Source organism: Dendronephthya gigantea, unplaced genomic scaffold (assembly GCF_004324835.1).
Source record: "Dendronephthya gigantea isolate DGI-Jeju-01 unplaced genomic scaffold, DenGig_1.0 000119F, whole genome shotgun sequence".
NCBI classification, from domain to species: Eukaryota; Metazoa; Cnidaria; class Anthozoa; order Malacalcyonacea; family Nephtheidae; genus Dendronephthya; species Dendronephthya gigantea.
Window position 1 is genome coordinate 187,327 of NW_021163129.1, and position 18,041 is coordinate 205,367.

At 37.6% G+C, this 18,041-nt stretch overlaps 1 protein-coding gene and 1 long non-coding RNA gene across 2 annotated transcripts; one reads left to right on the forward strand and one right to left on the reverse strand.

The window, feature by feature from the left end:
* Positions 1-7,369: 7,369 nt before the first annotated feature.
* Positions 7,370-9,466, forward strand: LOC114535476. The gene is made up of 5 exons (XR_003688306.1): positions 7,370-7,924; positions 8,300-8,365; positions 8,460-8,576; positions 8,662-8,742; positions 8,887-9,466. It is a non-coding gene; the product is annotated as an uncharacterized LOC114535476 (long non-coding RNA).
* A 2,150-nt stretch (positions 9,467-11,616) lies between these two features.
* LOC114535488 (uncharacterized protein K02A2.6-like) lies at positions 11,617-12,600 on the reverse strand. The gene has a single exon (XM_028556790.1). It carries the CDS (start codon positions 12,598-12,600, stop codon positions 11,617-11,619), a length of 984 nt encoding a protein of 327 aa, XP_028412591.1.
* Between the last annotated feature and the right edge of the window lie 5,441 nt (positions 12,601-18,041).

Below are 18,041 nucleotides of genomic sequence, written 5' to 3' on the forward strand. Positions count from 1 at the left end.
TGGTCATCAGAAAGTCAAAATCACAGGGATTTGACGTGGTACATTGACTCGGGTGCTTCACAGCACATGTCATATGACAAGGAAATGATGGTGGACTATGTTGATTCACTAATTCACAAAAGGTTCGTTTGGGGATAATCGAGTTGTTCAAGCATTAGGTAAAGGGAATATTTGGCTTAATATCAAAACTGGCAATGAGTACAAACGTGCAAGATTGGTTGATGTTTTGTATGTCCCAGACCTGGCAAAGAATCTATTCTCAGTAAGTGCGGCTGCTAAGCGAGGATATTCAATTAAACTTCATCAGAGTGGGTGTGTCATTCTTGATAAGTGTGGGAATATGATGGGATCTGGTAAGCTGCAAAACAATCTGTATGTCCTTGATGTGAGTGTAAAGAGTGTTGATTCTCATGATGTCAATGTTGCTAAGAATGAGCATCTTGAAGATTTGTGGCATCAAAGGTATGGACACTTAAGTACGAACAATTTGCGATTATTAAAAGATCAAGAATTAGTGTCTGGACTAAAGTTCCAAACAGCTGATAAACCTGAGTTTTGTGAAGGCTGTGCGCAAGGCAAACAGAAGAGAGCATCATTTCCCAAGGGAGAAGCAACTCGAGCTAAAGAAATTCTTGAAATTGTACACAGTGACGTTTGTGGGCCGATGCAAGAGAACAGTCTTGGTGGTAATCGTTATTTTGTGACCTTTATTGATGATAAGTCCAGATTCACAGCAGTTTATTTTATGAAAACCAAAGATGAAGTGCTGGAGAAGTTCAAAGAGTTTGAAGCAATGGTTACCAATCATACGGGGAGAAAAATCAAAATCCTTCGATCAGACAATGGTGGTGAATACATCTCAAAAGAATTTATCAATTACCTCAAAGAAAAGGGAATTCAACGTCAACTCAGTGTACCCAGAACCCCTCAGCAGAATGGAGTGGCAGAGAGAATGAATAGAACAATTCAAGAAACTGCACGATCTATGATGCACAATGCAGCACTCGATAAGAAATTTTGGGGTGAGGCAGTTCACACAGCAGTCATAATCAGAAATCGAAGTCCTACAGTTGCGGTGGAAAACATGACACCATACGAGAGCTTCTATGGAAAGAAACCAGACGTGTCTCAATTCCGAGTATTTGGATGCAAAGCATATATGCATGTTCCCAAAGAAGACAGAAAGAAATGGGATTCAAAGACAAAGAGATGCATATTTGTAGGATACAGTATTTCAAGTAAGGGATATAGACTTTATGATCCGAAAGCTCGAAAAATTCATGTGTCCAGAGATGTTTTATTTGATGAAGATGAATTTATCCGACGTGAAAAGAAGAAAGAAATGATAACCCTGAGTGACTCTGATCATGAGGAAGAACCACAGAAGATCAATCAGACGTCAATACCACCAACTCAACGAAATGAAGACACGATTGATCGTCCTGACGAATCAGATATCCAGGAAGAAACTGAAGTAAAGGAACAACCGCGACGCTCATCTCGCAAACGAGAACCGCCGGATAGGCATGGTGTATCGATTACTGGTAATTGGTGGCAAAGTAACACAGCGTGTGCGGATAACGAATACAACTTCGATGAGCCAGCAACAGTAGGTGACGCTCTAAACAGTTCTAACAAAGCACAGTGGAAACGAGCACTGGACAACGAATACTCTGCACATGTAAAGAACAATACATGGACATTAGAAAACTTACCTGAAGGTCGGAAAGCTATCGATAGTCGTTGGGTATTCAAAGTCAAATACAATGCGGACGGATCTGTTGAGCGCCATAAAGCTCGTCTAGTTGCAAGAGGTTTCTCACAAGAAGCTGGTTTGGATTATGAAGAAACGTTTTCACCAGTGGCAAAGTATAAATCAATTCGTTCATTGTTGGCAATCGCAAACCAATTAAACTTAGAAGTACATCAGATGGACGTTTCTACAGCTTTCTTGAACGGTGAATTGGAAGAAGAGATATACATGACTCAACCAGAGGGATATATAAAAGAAGGAGAAGAAGAGTTAGTCTGTAAGCTAAACAAAAGCATTTACGGACTTAAGCAGTCATCAAGGTGTTGGTATAACACCATTGATCAATTTCTGAAGAACTCTGGTTATGTTCAATCAAGCTCAGACCCTTGCCTGTACATAAAGCGAGAGGGAGATGATATCATGCTTATCGCTTTGTATGTTGACGACCTCATACTAGCTAGCAACGCTACGACGATGCTACAAAGAGAAAAAGAAGCGTTAGGAAAACGTTTTGAAATGAAAGATCTTGGAGAAGTTCATTATTGCCTTGGCATTCAAATTGAACGCGATAGAGAGAAGAGACGAATGAAATTACATCAGTCACAGTATCTTACGAGTTTGCTAAAGAAATTTGGAATGGAAGAATGCAAACCAGTTGCAACGCCTGCCGATCAAGGAACCAAATTACTACCTAATGATGGAGAACCAGTCGAGAAAACCAAGTATCAAGCGTTAATTGGAGGATTAACTTACGCGGTTACTGCTACTAGACCTGATCTCGCTCAAGCATTAGGAATGGTTAATCAATTTTGTTCAAATCCAGGAGAAGAACATTGGACAGCGGCGAAACGTATTACGATACATTAAAGGAACAATTGGTTACGGAATTACATTCGATGGAACTAAAGAAACAGATATCCAATTAAGTGGCTATGTAGATGCGGATTGGGGAAGCAACCCAAATGGACGTAGATCACAATCAGGGTATCTATTACATTATGCGGAGGAGTTATCAGTTGGGCAAGTAAAACAGAATGTTGTGGCACTTTCTTCTACTGAAGCAGAATATGTTGCGGCAACATTAGCATGCCAAGAAGCAGTTTGGTTACGTGCTTTACTCGGAGAAATAGGTTTGTTCAGAGGAAGGCAACATTAATCAAAGAAGACAATCAAGGAACTATCGCACTATCGAAGAATCCAAAGTATCATCCTAGAACGAAGCATATCGACATTAAATACCATTATATTCGCGATAAAGTAGATAACAAGGAAGTTGCTCTTGGATATTGTCCTACTGGCGACATGTTGGTGGACTTGTTGACTAAACCATTGGGAAAGACAATGTTTCAACGAATGAGAGGACTAATGGGAGTTAAGTTAAACTAAGCTATAAACCTTTTAACGGACAGGATTTATGTATATTACAGTTCATATTTTTCGAGAGGGAGTGTTGAAGATTATTAGATACGAAAAAGGAACTGTAATACAGTTTCATATATATAGATCAGTTTTGGATCATGTGACTTTTGTCAAACACGTTGTTATTTCGTTTCATCTGGTTTTGTCAGTTTATAATATATTATCTCATGAATATGTAGTGTGTTTCTTGCTTTAAAGCCGAACTATGTAGTTCAAATTTAACAATATTAGCCCCCACTTAACAATAATCTGACGTGCTTGTTTGTAGATAAACTGGAAATAGATTCTCTATATCTTAAAATTACAGATAAATACCCGTAATTAACACAATTATGGTTGGTATTACTCCCCCTAAAAATTTTAAACTGGTAAAGTTGGTCAAACTGGAAAAATGGTCCTCTCTACACATGTTTGCCTTAATGAAGCCTATCCAGCCTTTGTTGCACAAATTCGTTGATGTACGCCCGCTGTACGATTGTCTTATAACCGAATCGTCGCTCGAGAAGTTTTACGGCCGCTTCGTAGTTTATGGACGTCAACGCAAACCCTGCAGTCACCGATTTTGCAGGCTCCTGGAGCAACCCTCCCAGATAAGTGAACTTGTCTATGTCCGACAAGGATTCGTTTTCGTGAATGGCGCTGCTGAAGGCGTCCCAGAACTCTGGCCATTCTTGTACTTTTCCCGAGAACTTCCAAACTTAGAGTTTAGGAAGCTTTACCCGCGCTTGAGCGCTAGCCTTGGCCCTCGATGTTTCTTGTTGCAACTCGGCTTGCCGATTCCATAATTCAACCCTTTTTATGGCCATTTCAATCGCCGCTAACCCCTCGTATATCTCGTTGGACGTTTTCGACGCTGACTCTATTTCCGTTTTGACGTCTCCGTCATCTTCAATTTGTCCTAAAATTTGCTCATCTAGCTTCTTTATTGTTTCTCTCTTATCTGATAAGCTGAGCTTCAACGTATTAAGCTCCAACACACTTTCTCCTGTGACTTCTTCTACTAGAGTTTTGGCCCATGCCAAACTCCTGGTGACATAGGCTCGACGCCCGCCTCTCTCTGCTCGTTTTCTCAATATACCTGACATAGCTTCACTTCGATACTCAATTTCTGCTGAATTCTTGAACCTGCTCGTAATCCGGCTCGAAGGACCACGTGTCGCGCAACTTCGCCTCTCTGCAAGTTACGCTGCTGCTGGCACCAGATTCAACGAATACCACAACTCGGGGACTGTATTTTTAACTTTTATTAACTCTCTATGTACAGGTATATTTTGTACACACTTTTAGTGCACGTCGATGACACAATACTCCTAAGACAACACGCTTAAGAAAGACACACTTGCTCTGACGTTACGGTGACAACACACCACACAATACAACTCTCCTAATAACACTAACCTAAAGTTTACAATTCTACATATATTTATACTAAAGCTATAGGGGATATTATTCCATTTTGACAACAATTTCCTTTGCGCAATTTATGCACGTCCCAGGATGTTTTTTCCCGCAACGCGGTTAACTCTCTAACCGCACTGCCCCCATTCTTCCATCTGTTTGTGTTAGCGTGTGGGACAGGCGGTTTCCTTCTTCGTGGTTGGATGTGCGTTTGTTTGCGCGCATTATTTCCCCTGTTTTCAAGTTTATTCTATTTCCACAAAATGAAAAATATAATTAATGAATATATTATATATATATATATATATATATTAATAATACACACACAACAACTGTACAGACAAACATGACATTTGACACATTTTCACGACAGCCTTTAACCAAGCCTTTAGCAAGGGGTAGCAACGGTAAAGAAACACTGAAAATATAAGTATTAGTTAATCGTATTCTACCAGCATCTTATTATTTCAGTTCGTGATTCACAGGTAAATGTCTTTTGATTCCACTTCGTGTTAAATATTCTGTCTTTTTTCAAAGAGATTTTGAGTCAACACTGATCAATAGTCGGTTAAAAAACTAAAGCAGACGTTATTCTTAAATTCTGAGCATTGTATACTTATATGTACATTTAATGCTTACAGTACATAACGTACCTTACTTTTGTTCTCAGCTGGTAAAGATGTTGATACATGTGCAGACGTTGTCGCGCCTGAGAATGTACTAGTATTACTAGTGCTTCTACCTTTCTGTTTGTCCCTGATCTGTTGCACAAGCTTGCATACTTGGTTTTCATGTTTAACTGAAAAAAAAAGCTTTTACAAAAATCATTGGTTCGTGTATACTGTTTTGCAGAGTCCAGATTAGAAAAACAGTGCATTCTAATTCCTTTAGGCCTTGAACTCAGCCTAAGCCAGAAGGGTCATCTTAATTATTTGAAATATTAATTTATGTGGAGGTAAGTTATCATGAAAAATAGTGTGACAGATGTTGATCTCCTATAACGCTCTGCGCACCTGAATTGGTTATTATAATAACAGAACATTTCAACTTGCCTATATATCAATTTGAATAACATACAATTAGAAATCCTACAATCTTGATATCTTCGGACATTATATTAAGATATTATGCATTATGGTGACCAAGACATGCCAGCGATGCCATACCATTGAGCTGTATGTAAACTGGAACAAAACATCCCTATGTTAGCTTGAAACCAAAATCTTTCTTCTCAGTTTTGAGACGAAATACTTGACGCCAGAAGTTGGGCTGTGAATCAAATTAATAGTTACATTCGCTGTGGAAATTTCAAGACTTAAAGTACAAAGGAAATATTTAAAAAAACAAAAACAATTAAAACCTGATAGAAAACTAAGAAATTTTCAAAAAAATTTTAGATAATATTTAACTCATTGCCGTCTGGTCGTAAACGACGCAGGCAAAAAATTTCGATTTTATCTGCAAGTATTTTACCAAATCAACTAGAAATTGTATTATCTTAAAGCTAAAACATTTATCTATATGTGTAAGTTTAGTTCATTTCAATAGCTTTCGTATAAGCCAAGATATTTATTGCCGATCTTGTACTTTTGAAATTGAATTTTAGAGAAGCGAAAATACGCAAAGCCTTCCAGAAATCTCGCCTAAAAACCTCCAAATGTTTGTAGCTTACATTGTGATCAATATTTCCTTCTATTTCGCTTGAAATACAGTCGTTTTGGCGATTTGTAGTGATATTTCCAACAAACGTGTTTACAAAGGCAATTGATAAAAGGAGAATAGTGTGAATAGTCGGCGAATAGTGCGAATAGTCGGCGAATAGTCGACGAATAGTGCGAATAGTCGACGAATAGTGCGAATAGTCGACGAATAGTCGGCAAACACACTAAATAGTCTGCGCCCAGACCAGACGCAGAACTGATACCCGAGCGCCCACCTGCTGAGCCGCGCGGACTACAAGATGTATTAAACACGTCGCAGATGGAGATGAAGCTCTTATCAACGCACTTATAGCCGCGTTTCCAGAGGCAACTGATCTTTGTTGTTTTCTCCATTCTATGCAGAATCTGAAGATCAAGATATCCGAATTCAACTTACAGCCAATCCAAGCGCGGTTATTACTTGATATATTTGGCAAGCAGGATGAACACGAAGTAGTTTGCTGCCTTCTCAACGCTTTTGATACCCAGGAATTCGACGCGAAACTTGCTGCCTTAAAGAGTAAATGGGATCAACTCGAAACGGTCCGATGTCCAAAGTCCTCTCTAGCTACGTCCTTCCATAGTTGGTTTTTGCAATACCACGCACCTTACATGCGTGAATCCATGATCTCCTCTGTTCGAGCTTGTGTTGGCCTCAAAGGAGAGCCCACACCTTGGTACACGACCAATAACAACGAGTGCATTAACAAAGTATTCAAGAATGATGTTGCCACAAAGGTTTCAATTCCCCAGTGTATTGAAAAAATAGAAGAGTTTCTCAAGTCACAGTCGTGTTAAGTCGAGCTTGCTATCACAGGTGAAGGTCTCTACCGTTTCCGCGAAAGTTACCGGGATTTAGAGGTTACAAAAGAAGAATGGCTTAAGAAATCAAAAGAGGAAAAGAAAAAGCACGTCGCTAAAGTGTTTGGGTGTCAAGTTCGGCCTGTTGCTGACAACCAAAATAATGCGTCCACGGAATTAAGCAGCAGTCACCACAATGTCGAGGAGCTTGATCAAGACAGCATCCTTTCAGCACCTATTCACAGAGCTCGAAAAATTTCTATTTCCCATTCCGAATCTGAATTTCTGTCAATATTCCTCCTCACTCATTGGCCACTATGTGGAGGAAAGAGGAAATAATCATAAATTCTGAGAGTGCGATATGCAAGGTGGTAGGAAGATTCCATGATGACGACCACGCAAGGCAAGTTGCGAGTGAGTCAAACCTCGTCTGCCTCATTTTGTGTACCAGCACAACACTGGAAAGGTTGTTTATGATGACTGCCCTCTGTACAAAGCATTTAAGATTTGCCAGCACTCTGTAGCGGTGGCCGAGTCACGTGGATCATTGGCCCAATTTCTCAAGTGGAGAAAGTCTGTGTCAAAAGGACAGAATTCGGCTGAAACGCTAACCAAATCTTCCCTGCCTATGGCTACAACAGGGAAGAAAAAAAGCGACAGGAAAAGGTTACCTTAGAAGAAACCCAGCACAACCTCAAGCCGTAATTTCGTTGATCCATTGGACTACGAGCTTACTGTCCCCGAAGAACCGTTGTCTTCCCTTGAATCAACGGTACAAAAATCCCGTGCTGTTGGCGTTAATCCAGAAATCCATATTTCGTCTATTGCAATTCAGAATAATGCCCAGGCAGAGGTAATGTGCAAGTATTTTAACATACATGACTGTCCCAAATTACTCTTTATTAAATACAAAATAGCCTAGGTGATAAAATTGCCAACAAACTGAAAACAAAACTAAGCAATTTTTTTTATTTTAGTTAATTAATTAATTATTTACTTGTAGTTTGTGGATTTACAAATTTCATTTCTTTAACAAATACCATGAATATTTCAAATGTTTTAATTTCAAAATTTGGGAAATGTAATATCTTGACTAGAAATTCCTAAACATTTACGGATAAAACTGTTTCTAGTAAAGCCGGGTCTAGCATTAGTTAATCTTTTAGTGTGTTGCATGTTTGTGTGATGCTACAATGCATTTATACTACATGTAAACATACAATTTCAGAATTCGTGGTTATCCCCAGGAGCCCAATCCTCCAATCAACAGCAAGCAAACTTAATTCAATCTCAGGTAAACATTCCATGGCGAGCGTTAACGTGTTTATTGCATATACTGAAGATGTAGTATTTGTATGTTATCACTCTCATTATCGTCATTCTTATAGCATACTCAACTACTTGGCTCAAACTTTGGCTCAGTTCAATCCCCTATAGTAAATCAACATAATCTTACTGGAAGTGTGATTGGTACACAATTCAACCAAGCAGCGCTTTACTCACAGGTATACAATTGAAATATATACATCGTGCTGTAAACAACATGTAGCAAAAATTGAGCTGAACTAAGTTATATATATATATCTTTAGATTCAGCGATCATTTTTAGTTCAACCACCTCTTGCTAACCCTCGCTACCGCCCTGCTGGTATGATTACCCCTACTGCACAGGTAATTATATACTATGATAAGCGAACAGAAAATATTAGTAAAATTAGAATGACACATTTCCAACATCATTAGATAATAAGCATATTTTAGACAATCATCATTCATGCTCTTTTTTGACATGTAATTTCTTATGTTCATGATCAGTCTCGGGGAATAATGCCACCCGTTCCAGCACCGCAACCGCCGGTACCTGATCATCAACAGTGTAGTCCTTCAACCAGCAAACAATGGCATTCAAGTAACTCCCCGTATCGGTATGAACTAGTGATTCTTACTAATATGGTAAAAAAATGCTACGGTTGTGCTCAGAATTTTGCGAAGTGTTACAGAGAAGCACCGAAGAATGTGGTTGTGCGTCACTATGATAAGCGTGTCAAGGGTAAAGACCCACATGGAAATCTGGTGTACAGCGATGGCTTTCAGGCAGCGTACTACCACCTTAATCCAGGTCACATTATGATGAAAAATTATATGTTTGACGGGCGTGTTATGGTGGCAAGAGAATTCTGGCAGAGTTTGTCGGAAGAGGCTAAAGCAAATGTCTGCGCATCAGGACTACATGTCCAATTTATGTAAATAGAGTATTGTTTTTTCTTATACACTATAATTGCGTTATGTTAGGTTATTTTATGATATACTTATGGGGTTTACTATGTTTGGAACTTTAAGGAACTTTTTAAAAAGTCGATAACTTTGTGTTTTTTTTTCTATACTAAATAATAGATTCTTTGTATATTACTGCCAAGAACACTTATATGAATTGCATTGTTTTCTAACAGGTTTTTGAATTCCCCTCTCCAAAAGAATAGTTACTCTAAAATGTATTGTGGAATTTGTATTATTCGTTTTGTAAAGTATGGTCGGAATTCAATCGCTAGAAGAATATGTCACAATGCGACTATTCGTTGACTATTCGCACTATTCGTCAACTATTTGCACTATTCGCCGACTATTCGCACTATTCGTCGACTAATCGCACTATTCTCCTTACAAACGGAAAATCTGAAAATTTGCATATAATTATCACCATATTGGTGAAAATTTGACAAAATGTTGGAAAATTTTTCGCTCCAAAAAAGCCGAATATATGACTTCTAGGGAATTTTTACCCCAGGAATCGATATCCGGGCTTATTTTACCCCTAGGGGGTAGGCAACGTTGAGTTTTTGACACCTCTAAGCTCACGCGACAACCGCATGTGCGTGCGCTAAGCAACGCGTTAAAAACAATAACAAATCGCTACAAACAATAACAAATCAGAAAAATCAATATTTTTCGAGTTTTTCTGCCCATACTGACTCAAAAACTATCAGAAAAGATAACTAAAGCATTTCTAGTTTATATATAACGGTTAAAATACGAAAGGATGAAAAATAACAAAGAAAATAACGAAATTCAAAAGGCGAGTTATATTTCCGGTGGTCATCACCTTGTAATTTGACATGATTTTGACAGCTGCACTGCGGTGTCAGGTTAACAGAAATATTTATTAATTTCCAGATTAAAACAGAAGTGATTGGGTTATAGTATTTTTCTCGAGCTATATTTTGGTGGTATTTATGTGTTTTTTGCTCGCGCATTCGCAAAGCTATTGGAATTTTAAAAAATTCGGACTCTAACGTCCGAAATTAATCTACACCGGACGGGAATGCTAAAATCTCGAAATTTCTACACGAAATATAACTTTTTAATAGCTTTAATTTAATATATGGCTCAACATTTGGCGTCAAGTATTTCAGAAAAAGTAAAAAGCACTAGCTTCAATTTCCTCCCCTGAGATATCGTTCCAGTTTGTTTAACTTCAATGTGTTATACATATAACTGAAAAACAGAATGTCTAATAGCATTCAGAATTTTGACTTTAAGAGTCATATACAGTGCGTACCATTACAGGTGGATTCGATCGCAGATTTGAATTCTCCGATTTCACCATATTGCAAACCAATTCACTCTAACTGGTCGTCAGTTAGTTGCTGAAGTGATCTGATACTGTACACCTGTACATTTTAAAAGTTATTTTACTTTTAAAGTCATGCACAGCGTTTATATTATCAGGCTCAGCTTTTTTCCGAGTAAAATAAGCCACACTTAAAGGCGTGGTCTGATGTGAGTACTTTTCTTCGAAGTTTAATTCTGTCAAATAACCAATGAAAGGGCTCATTCAATCAGATTTAGACAGCCTATTTAACTCCCTCCCCAAGAGAGTGTTTATGCCTATATTGATTTTAAAGAGTCATGTTCAGGGCACTATAATTGATTATGTCACCTGGAAACGTGGTGAATTTTATTCAATTCAGTGTGCTGCATCAATTGTTTAGGTGAGACAATATAAAAAGGGATGCATGAGAATTTTCTATCAGTATTTAATTATTGTGTCAAAGCATGTACAACAGATATTTTATCAGCTGCTACACCTACAATATGTGCTTTGCACAATTTACAGGGGTTGGGTTTTGTAATTTAAGTCGTTTATGACACCCTTTTATTAGAAGGTTGTTAGGCCTATCATATCTATCATACCCTACGTATATTCTAGGAGTGCTACTTTTATTGTTTAATTTTCCCTGACTTGTCATTCAAGTAAGCCGGATTGCTACCTAAAAGAAATGGGTTGGGTAAGCCATCCTTCTGTAAAAGATTTTAATAGTGGTGTTTACAGCATAAGTATCTAGATACAAGTGACTATAATTGCATGCAGCAGAATCCTAATCCCTATACTAATTATGTACATAATTACACATATATTACATCTCTCTTTTTTTCTTTTCAAAATGTTGAAAACTGTATTACTATTTATAAAGACCTAGAACCTAATGTTCTTGTGCATTCTATATCATTGACAATAAAGTTTTTTAATTACACGCACTACTATTTCTAAGTGTTAATGTATTGGCCATATCTCTCAGGTTTGTGAACTGCCCTTCCAGATCTAGTTCTATAGACGTTTTGGTGGGTCTCGACTGTAGTTTGTCCAAGTTCCTCTCTAGCTTTCTCTTCTGGTTCCTCTGCTCTCACTTGCGAATCAAACGCACGTCTTGATGCAGGCTCAATTACTGTCTGAATGTGCCGTCGGTTTCTCTGTAGCCAACTACCATTTTCATTTTCTACCACATATGACCGTGGTTCCTGGCATTGTCTGCGTACCGTACCTTGTTGCCACTCTTTGGTTCTGTTATCTTGAATTCGGACTTCTTGCCCTGGAATTAGTTGAGGAAGATCACGAGCATGCTGGTCATAGTACGTTTTTTGTCTCTGTTGTTTCTCAACAAGACGTGCATGGACCTTATCCCTTCGGTGATCCCTATCAGGTATTCTTACAGGATGATTTCCTTGCAGCTTACGTCCAAATAATAATTCTCCAGGATTTGGGATGCTGCTGTCTACTGGTGTAGTGCGAATGCAAAGAAGAACCATTTTGGGATCATTCTCACTAGCCTTTGCTTTACGAAATGAATTCTTGACAATTTGAATGAACCGTTCAACAAAACCGTTTGACTGGGGATAATGCGGCGAAGATGTCACATGTGAAAAGTTCCATTCTTTCTCAAATGCACTGTACAATGAAAAACTAAATTGAGGTCCATTATCACTCACGACTTTCTGAGGAATTCCTTGCTCTGAGAATATCTTCTTAGTTGCTTCGACAACGGCTTTTGTGGTAGAATGAACAGGCATCTTTTCTACAAATGGAAACTTTGAATAATAATCGACTATAATCAAGTAATTATCCCCTTCAAACTCCAACAAATCTGTCCCTACAATTTGCCACGGACGAGTGGGAATATCATGAGGGAGCAATGTCTCCCTGATCTGTGACTTCCTGTACTGTTGACAGGTAGAGCATTGTGCACTGGTCATCTCTATATCCTTACTTATATTGATCCAAAAAACACAGTCTTTCGCTCTGAGTTTAGATTTCTCTACTCCTTGGTGACCTTCGTGAAGCTTGAATAGTATAGTTGAGGTTAGGCTTCGTGGAATGACTATTCGTGGACCCTTTAACACAAGACCATCCTCCACAGCCAACTCATCCCTAAATGACCACTATGGTTGGATTTGTTTGGGTATGTCTCTCCTCTTCTCTGGCCAACCCACCACAATCACTTCCATTAGCTGCCTTAATTCTGCATCCTGCCTAGATTCCTGTCTTATCTGATCAAGTCGTTGCTGTGTAAATTGGATATGATGGATTTGCAGATCTAGGTCTATCGCTGTGCTATCTGTACCTGGAGAACGCAAAAAACTGTCTGCCAGCAGCATTTCTTTTCCTGGTAAATATCTTATCTTCACGTCATACGTTTGGAGACGAAGTAACATTCTTTGCAACCTCAGGGGAGCGGCTGTTAATGGTTTCAGCTGGATCAACTGTTTCATCCTCTACGTTAAAGTATGTGAGTGTGATTTCATGACAAATAAGTCCTTTAATCTTTCGAAAGTCTCGCTCATGCGATTCTGACCACACATAGTCAGTTTCTTTCTTAAGGAGGTTTCATAAACTTGCTGTATGCTCTGCCAACTTTGATTTGTGGGACTTTAAGCTCACATTTTTCACTGTTGAACACCAACCCGTATTTCTTTGCTACTTCCATTAAGTTGAGTAGGTTCCAATCATGTTCCGCCTCTGTTTTCCCACATACCGCAATATCATCAGCTATGCTGACTGTCCCGGGACATTTTTCAAGAATCTGATCCATTCTGTGTTGGAAAACATCTTGGCTCATTACCATAGAGATGTAATATATGTGTAATTATGTACATAATTACACATATATTACACCTTCCAGGGTATGAGGGGTTAGGTGAATATTTTTTTGAACAAAGCTTTTGGTCTCGCAACATTCGTTGTGCATGCATGGATCACAGAATCCTGCACGAAAATTTAGATAGATAGACAGATTTAGATTGAGGACGGGAATGCCAAAGACGATGTGAAAATGGCGCGATGTGCCCATATATGGATGTGCCACGCCATTTATTTGCGATTTTAACATCGTCTTTGGCGTTTCCCTCCTCAGCACGGAAGAACGATTTGCCCTAACTACAGAAACTCTGATTGGGTTGTTTAGAGTTCCAAACTTCCGCTAACAAAATAAATTTGGCCTTTGTTTCATTGTAGTTCTTTTTTAAAGCAAATACATGAATAGCGTAATACTCAATACAAGTCCGTTTATGTAAAAATTGCCCAAATTTTGTACATATTTAGAAGCATAACTAAGCAAATAGAGCTAAATATTCAAACATGCAGTCGATCAGATGTTAAAATAATAGCAGTGCAAATGTAAACAAATCGTTTGTTTATATTACGGACTTAACACCACCTTAAATATAACATATAGTGATGTTAAAAATATAAATAGCGGTATAACATACAAATGCCTAGTACCTGATATTGAAATATTTACAGTGAAATTGTACCTTATTTTCCCCAAATTTCTTTAGGAAATGTTTTAAACTTGTGCTGATTTAGGAACTGTATAAACTATGTAGGAAAACACATTAAATAACTAAAATCAGCAAATAAAATAAATAGAGTGAAAGTAATAAACATTATTGAGGGTTTTAAAGCCCTTACTGCATGATGTTGTTGACTAACAACAAACATCGAACAATGAAATTTACAACAAATCTAATTCATAAAATATAAAAATGTTTAATCCATGTGTATACAACAATAACGACTATATAAAAATAATTTTTATTTATATGAATGTATGCTTACAGACTAGTAAAATCTCCTCAAATTTCTCAACGTGACAATCTCTCCACACACCATTTTGACGAAGTACGCTAATACTTTATGTTGTAAAAATGTTTACCCAGTTGACTGCATAACGATTTATGTTAATGTACAATCCATGGTAAAACCTCATTATACACCACAGTCATAAGGTACTAAGGTGGCATGCATGAAACGGATTGTTGTTGTGGAACAACAACATGCAGGAAAGGGTTAATGTTGAAAGGACGTATTTATACCTGATATTTTGGCAGACAATAATCAATGACATGTCATGGTGATGACTATCGTTGCAAACTATTGTTGCAAACTAAATTATTCAAATTTCTTTGATTTTCTGATGCTGTGCATGATGCAGTTGCCAAACCAACATGAACCATTAGATCATCTTGCATTAACAACGTTCTTACACCAAATTTATTTTTATATTATTGATTGTTGAAATACCTTGATCACAATCAATAAACTGTAAATCTTGAAGATCGCTTTCATTTCATTTTTTATAAATTTCTTTTCGAATTTCATGGTAAATTGGTTGAAAGGTGGTATAAAGAAAGAAAATTTGATGAATCATTTCATGGATGTTTTCAATTGAAATATGTTGGTGAAATATGCTGTTTTATGAAATATGTCTTTCCACATTGTGTTGGTCCCGTAATACACATTGTAAATGGATGGGAAATGGATAGTGTTACATTGGTTATCTCGTTTCGCCAAAACAAAAACCAAACGGAAATTATTTATAAAAATCTTTTATAATGTATCTTTTATTCAATGTGAATTTTAATTTTTTACTTTCGGGTAACACCATTACTTGCTGACGATTATTTCATGTAATTTTTCAATTATAATAAATATCAATAATGTGTTCTTTATTTTCCACACACTGTTTTATTGATTCAAAATTAATTTTTGTTTGCTTTGTTATTTAATGAAAAACCTTTTGCATGTGTAATCTCTTCACATTGAATTTCGTTTTTTTTAACTTTTTATTAAAATACGAATATTCATTTCTTAAATACAAATAACACTTTGGGTCCAGTTCTACAAAGACTTGTAATCCCAATTTTGCTACAATTATCCTTTTCCATCAAGTCGCCAAGAAAATTTACAGTTTTCAATAATATTTTTGTTTTTTCCTATTTCAACAAAAAAAAACAGAATCAGTATCATAATACAATACATTTTCTCCTCGTGAATGATTTGTCGGTTACCAGACCCGGATATTTTTGCACAGTTAACAGAATGAACCTTGGGATTGCTGGGAGGCTAATAAATACTTTTTAATGGCATAGTGATGGGAAAAAGAGATCATAGCGCTGTTTTCGGCTTTAAGAACGATAGAAATACCTTGAAAAATAATTTGTTTGCTCCAACATTGGAGTGCTTAGATCTTACTATCTGCATGATGCAAAGGAGAAAGCTAAATGGCAAAATCTTATTAACAGAAAGGATTTTAAAGTCACCCGTAATACGAAGGTATGCTGAAATCATTTTGTTGCTGGGTATTGGTGCAAGGAATGTCCAAATCCTATCCTTTCTATGAAAGGATACAAAGTTAAAAAGGTCAAGAAAAGATTGCCACTTAAACAAGGAAGTGATATGCCTCCATGTCCCAGAAAATTAAAGCGTGAAGTGAGTGAAACGTAAGTGAGAGGAAGACCGCTATCAAAATGACAATGACATGATGTATTACAATACAAGTACACTTCACGATGACATTACCAAGCATGAAAAATTTTTTAGTGATGTTGAAAAGAACGTAACAGTTAAGGAGCAGCAGTCACATGCTTCACAGACAAGTGAGTCCTCTTTGTTTGAAGATGAGGAGGCTAGGGTCTGGAAGATTAATGTAATAGCATTTGTGACATTGGTAAGTTAAGAGAAGGCTTTTTATTAATCAAGCAACAGATCCAGCATTGTGCTATCGGTACACTGGGCGTCAAGGGAAAAGTTGGGCTTAGGCTGCGTTTACACGACCAAATTTTGTTTGACAAATGTCTCCTTCTACTGTATGTAAAGAAGTAGATGAGTTATGAATATATTTGATTATTCGCTTTTCATGAGCAACCATATTGTGTTGTGCCTTAATACACTCAATCATATTCGTCAGGATCAGAAATTTGTCAAAGAAAATTTGGTCGTGTAAACGCAGCCTTAGTGTTTAGCTTTGTAAAAGAAAAAGCTAAACAGTTGAGGTATTGGAGAGGTTCTATTGAACCCCCCCCCTTCCCAAGATGTTAAAAGGGGTCATGTCCCAAGACTATTGACACTATTTTAAGAGTTTATTCTCACCCTCGTCTGAATGAGAAAAGGACTTGATGTTGCATTCTTAGCAGATACATTTGAAATCTCAACAAGTCAAGTGTCCAGAATTTACAACACTTGGATAATATTCTTTTTAAATGAGTTGTCTTTCCTTGTACCATGGCCAAGTAGGGCAGAAATTCAAGAGAAACCTCCAAAACGAATAAAAAGATTTAAGAATCATTATTGATTGTGCTGAATTCTTCCTTCAAAAGCCAAAAGAGAACAAAAAGATAACCTGGAGTAGTCAGAAGCACTGGAACACTGCTAAGTTTCTTATTGGTATCACACCAACTGGTGTTATTTCCTTTATTCCTCCTCTGTGGACAGGGTCAGTATCAGACAAAGAAATAGTCCGAAATTCTGGCTTGGTTAACCTACACCAGAGGAAGGTGATGCTGTCATGGCTGACAAAGGATTTTTGGTAAGAGATTTATTGCTACTGAAGAAAGTCAACCTGATTTCCCCAGTATATTGCCTTGGGCCTAGGCTGTCTTCTCGAGGAACAACCCACACTCGAAGAGTAGCTTCCTTGAGATCTCATGTTGAAATATATAATATTAAGATTAAAATAATTTAGAATTTTATCTGGAGTTATTCCATTAACCATGAAGCCTGCATTAGGCAAAATTTTGTTCTTATGCGCTGCTTTGTGTAATTTGAATAAACAACCAATGAAATTACATTTACTTATATTCTATGGGGATTAAGATGTATTTTACTAGGGGTAAACCAGGGAGCTTAACAATGAGGTTAATATGGCATGGTGCCAAAGACAGTCTGTATGAAGGGTGATCACCGCCAAAATTAGCTTACACAATTTGCAACCACTTACATGCCATTCGGCATTGCTCACGTGGTACTCGGATTGTCTTGAATGACATTCGGCACTGCGTAGCTAACATTCGGATTGGCTTAAATGACATTCGGCACCACTTACGTGATATTCGAATTGGCTTTAATGGCATTAGTATTTGCCCTAATGGCATTCGGCACTGCTTACGTGACATTCGGCGGGGACGGCATGCGCCACACGAGCACGCAATAAACATGGGCAGCGGATTACTTCAACACGATGCTTACGAACACACGGTACTAATGAACAGCGGCTATTCACTGACGCTCACGAAACTTAATTTAAGTAAGAATGAAGAGAATAAAGTTAATTTAAGTAAGTACGATCAGTGAACTGGTACGGATATAGAGCACGTGTGCATAGAAATCGAAAGAGCGCGTTTTACAGTAATATGTAAAT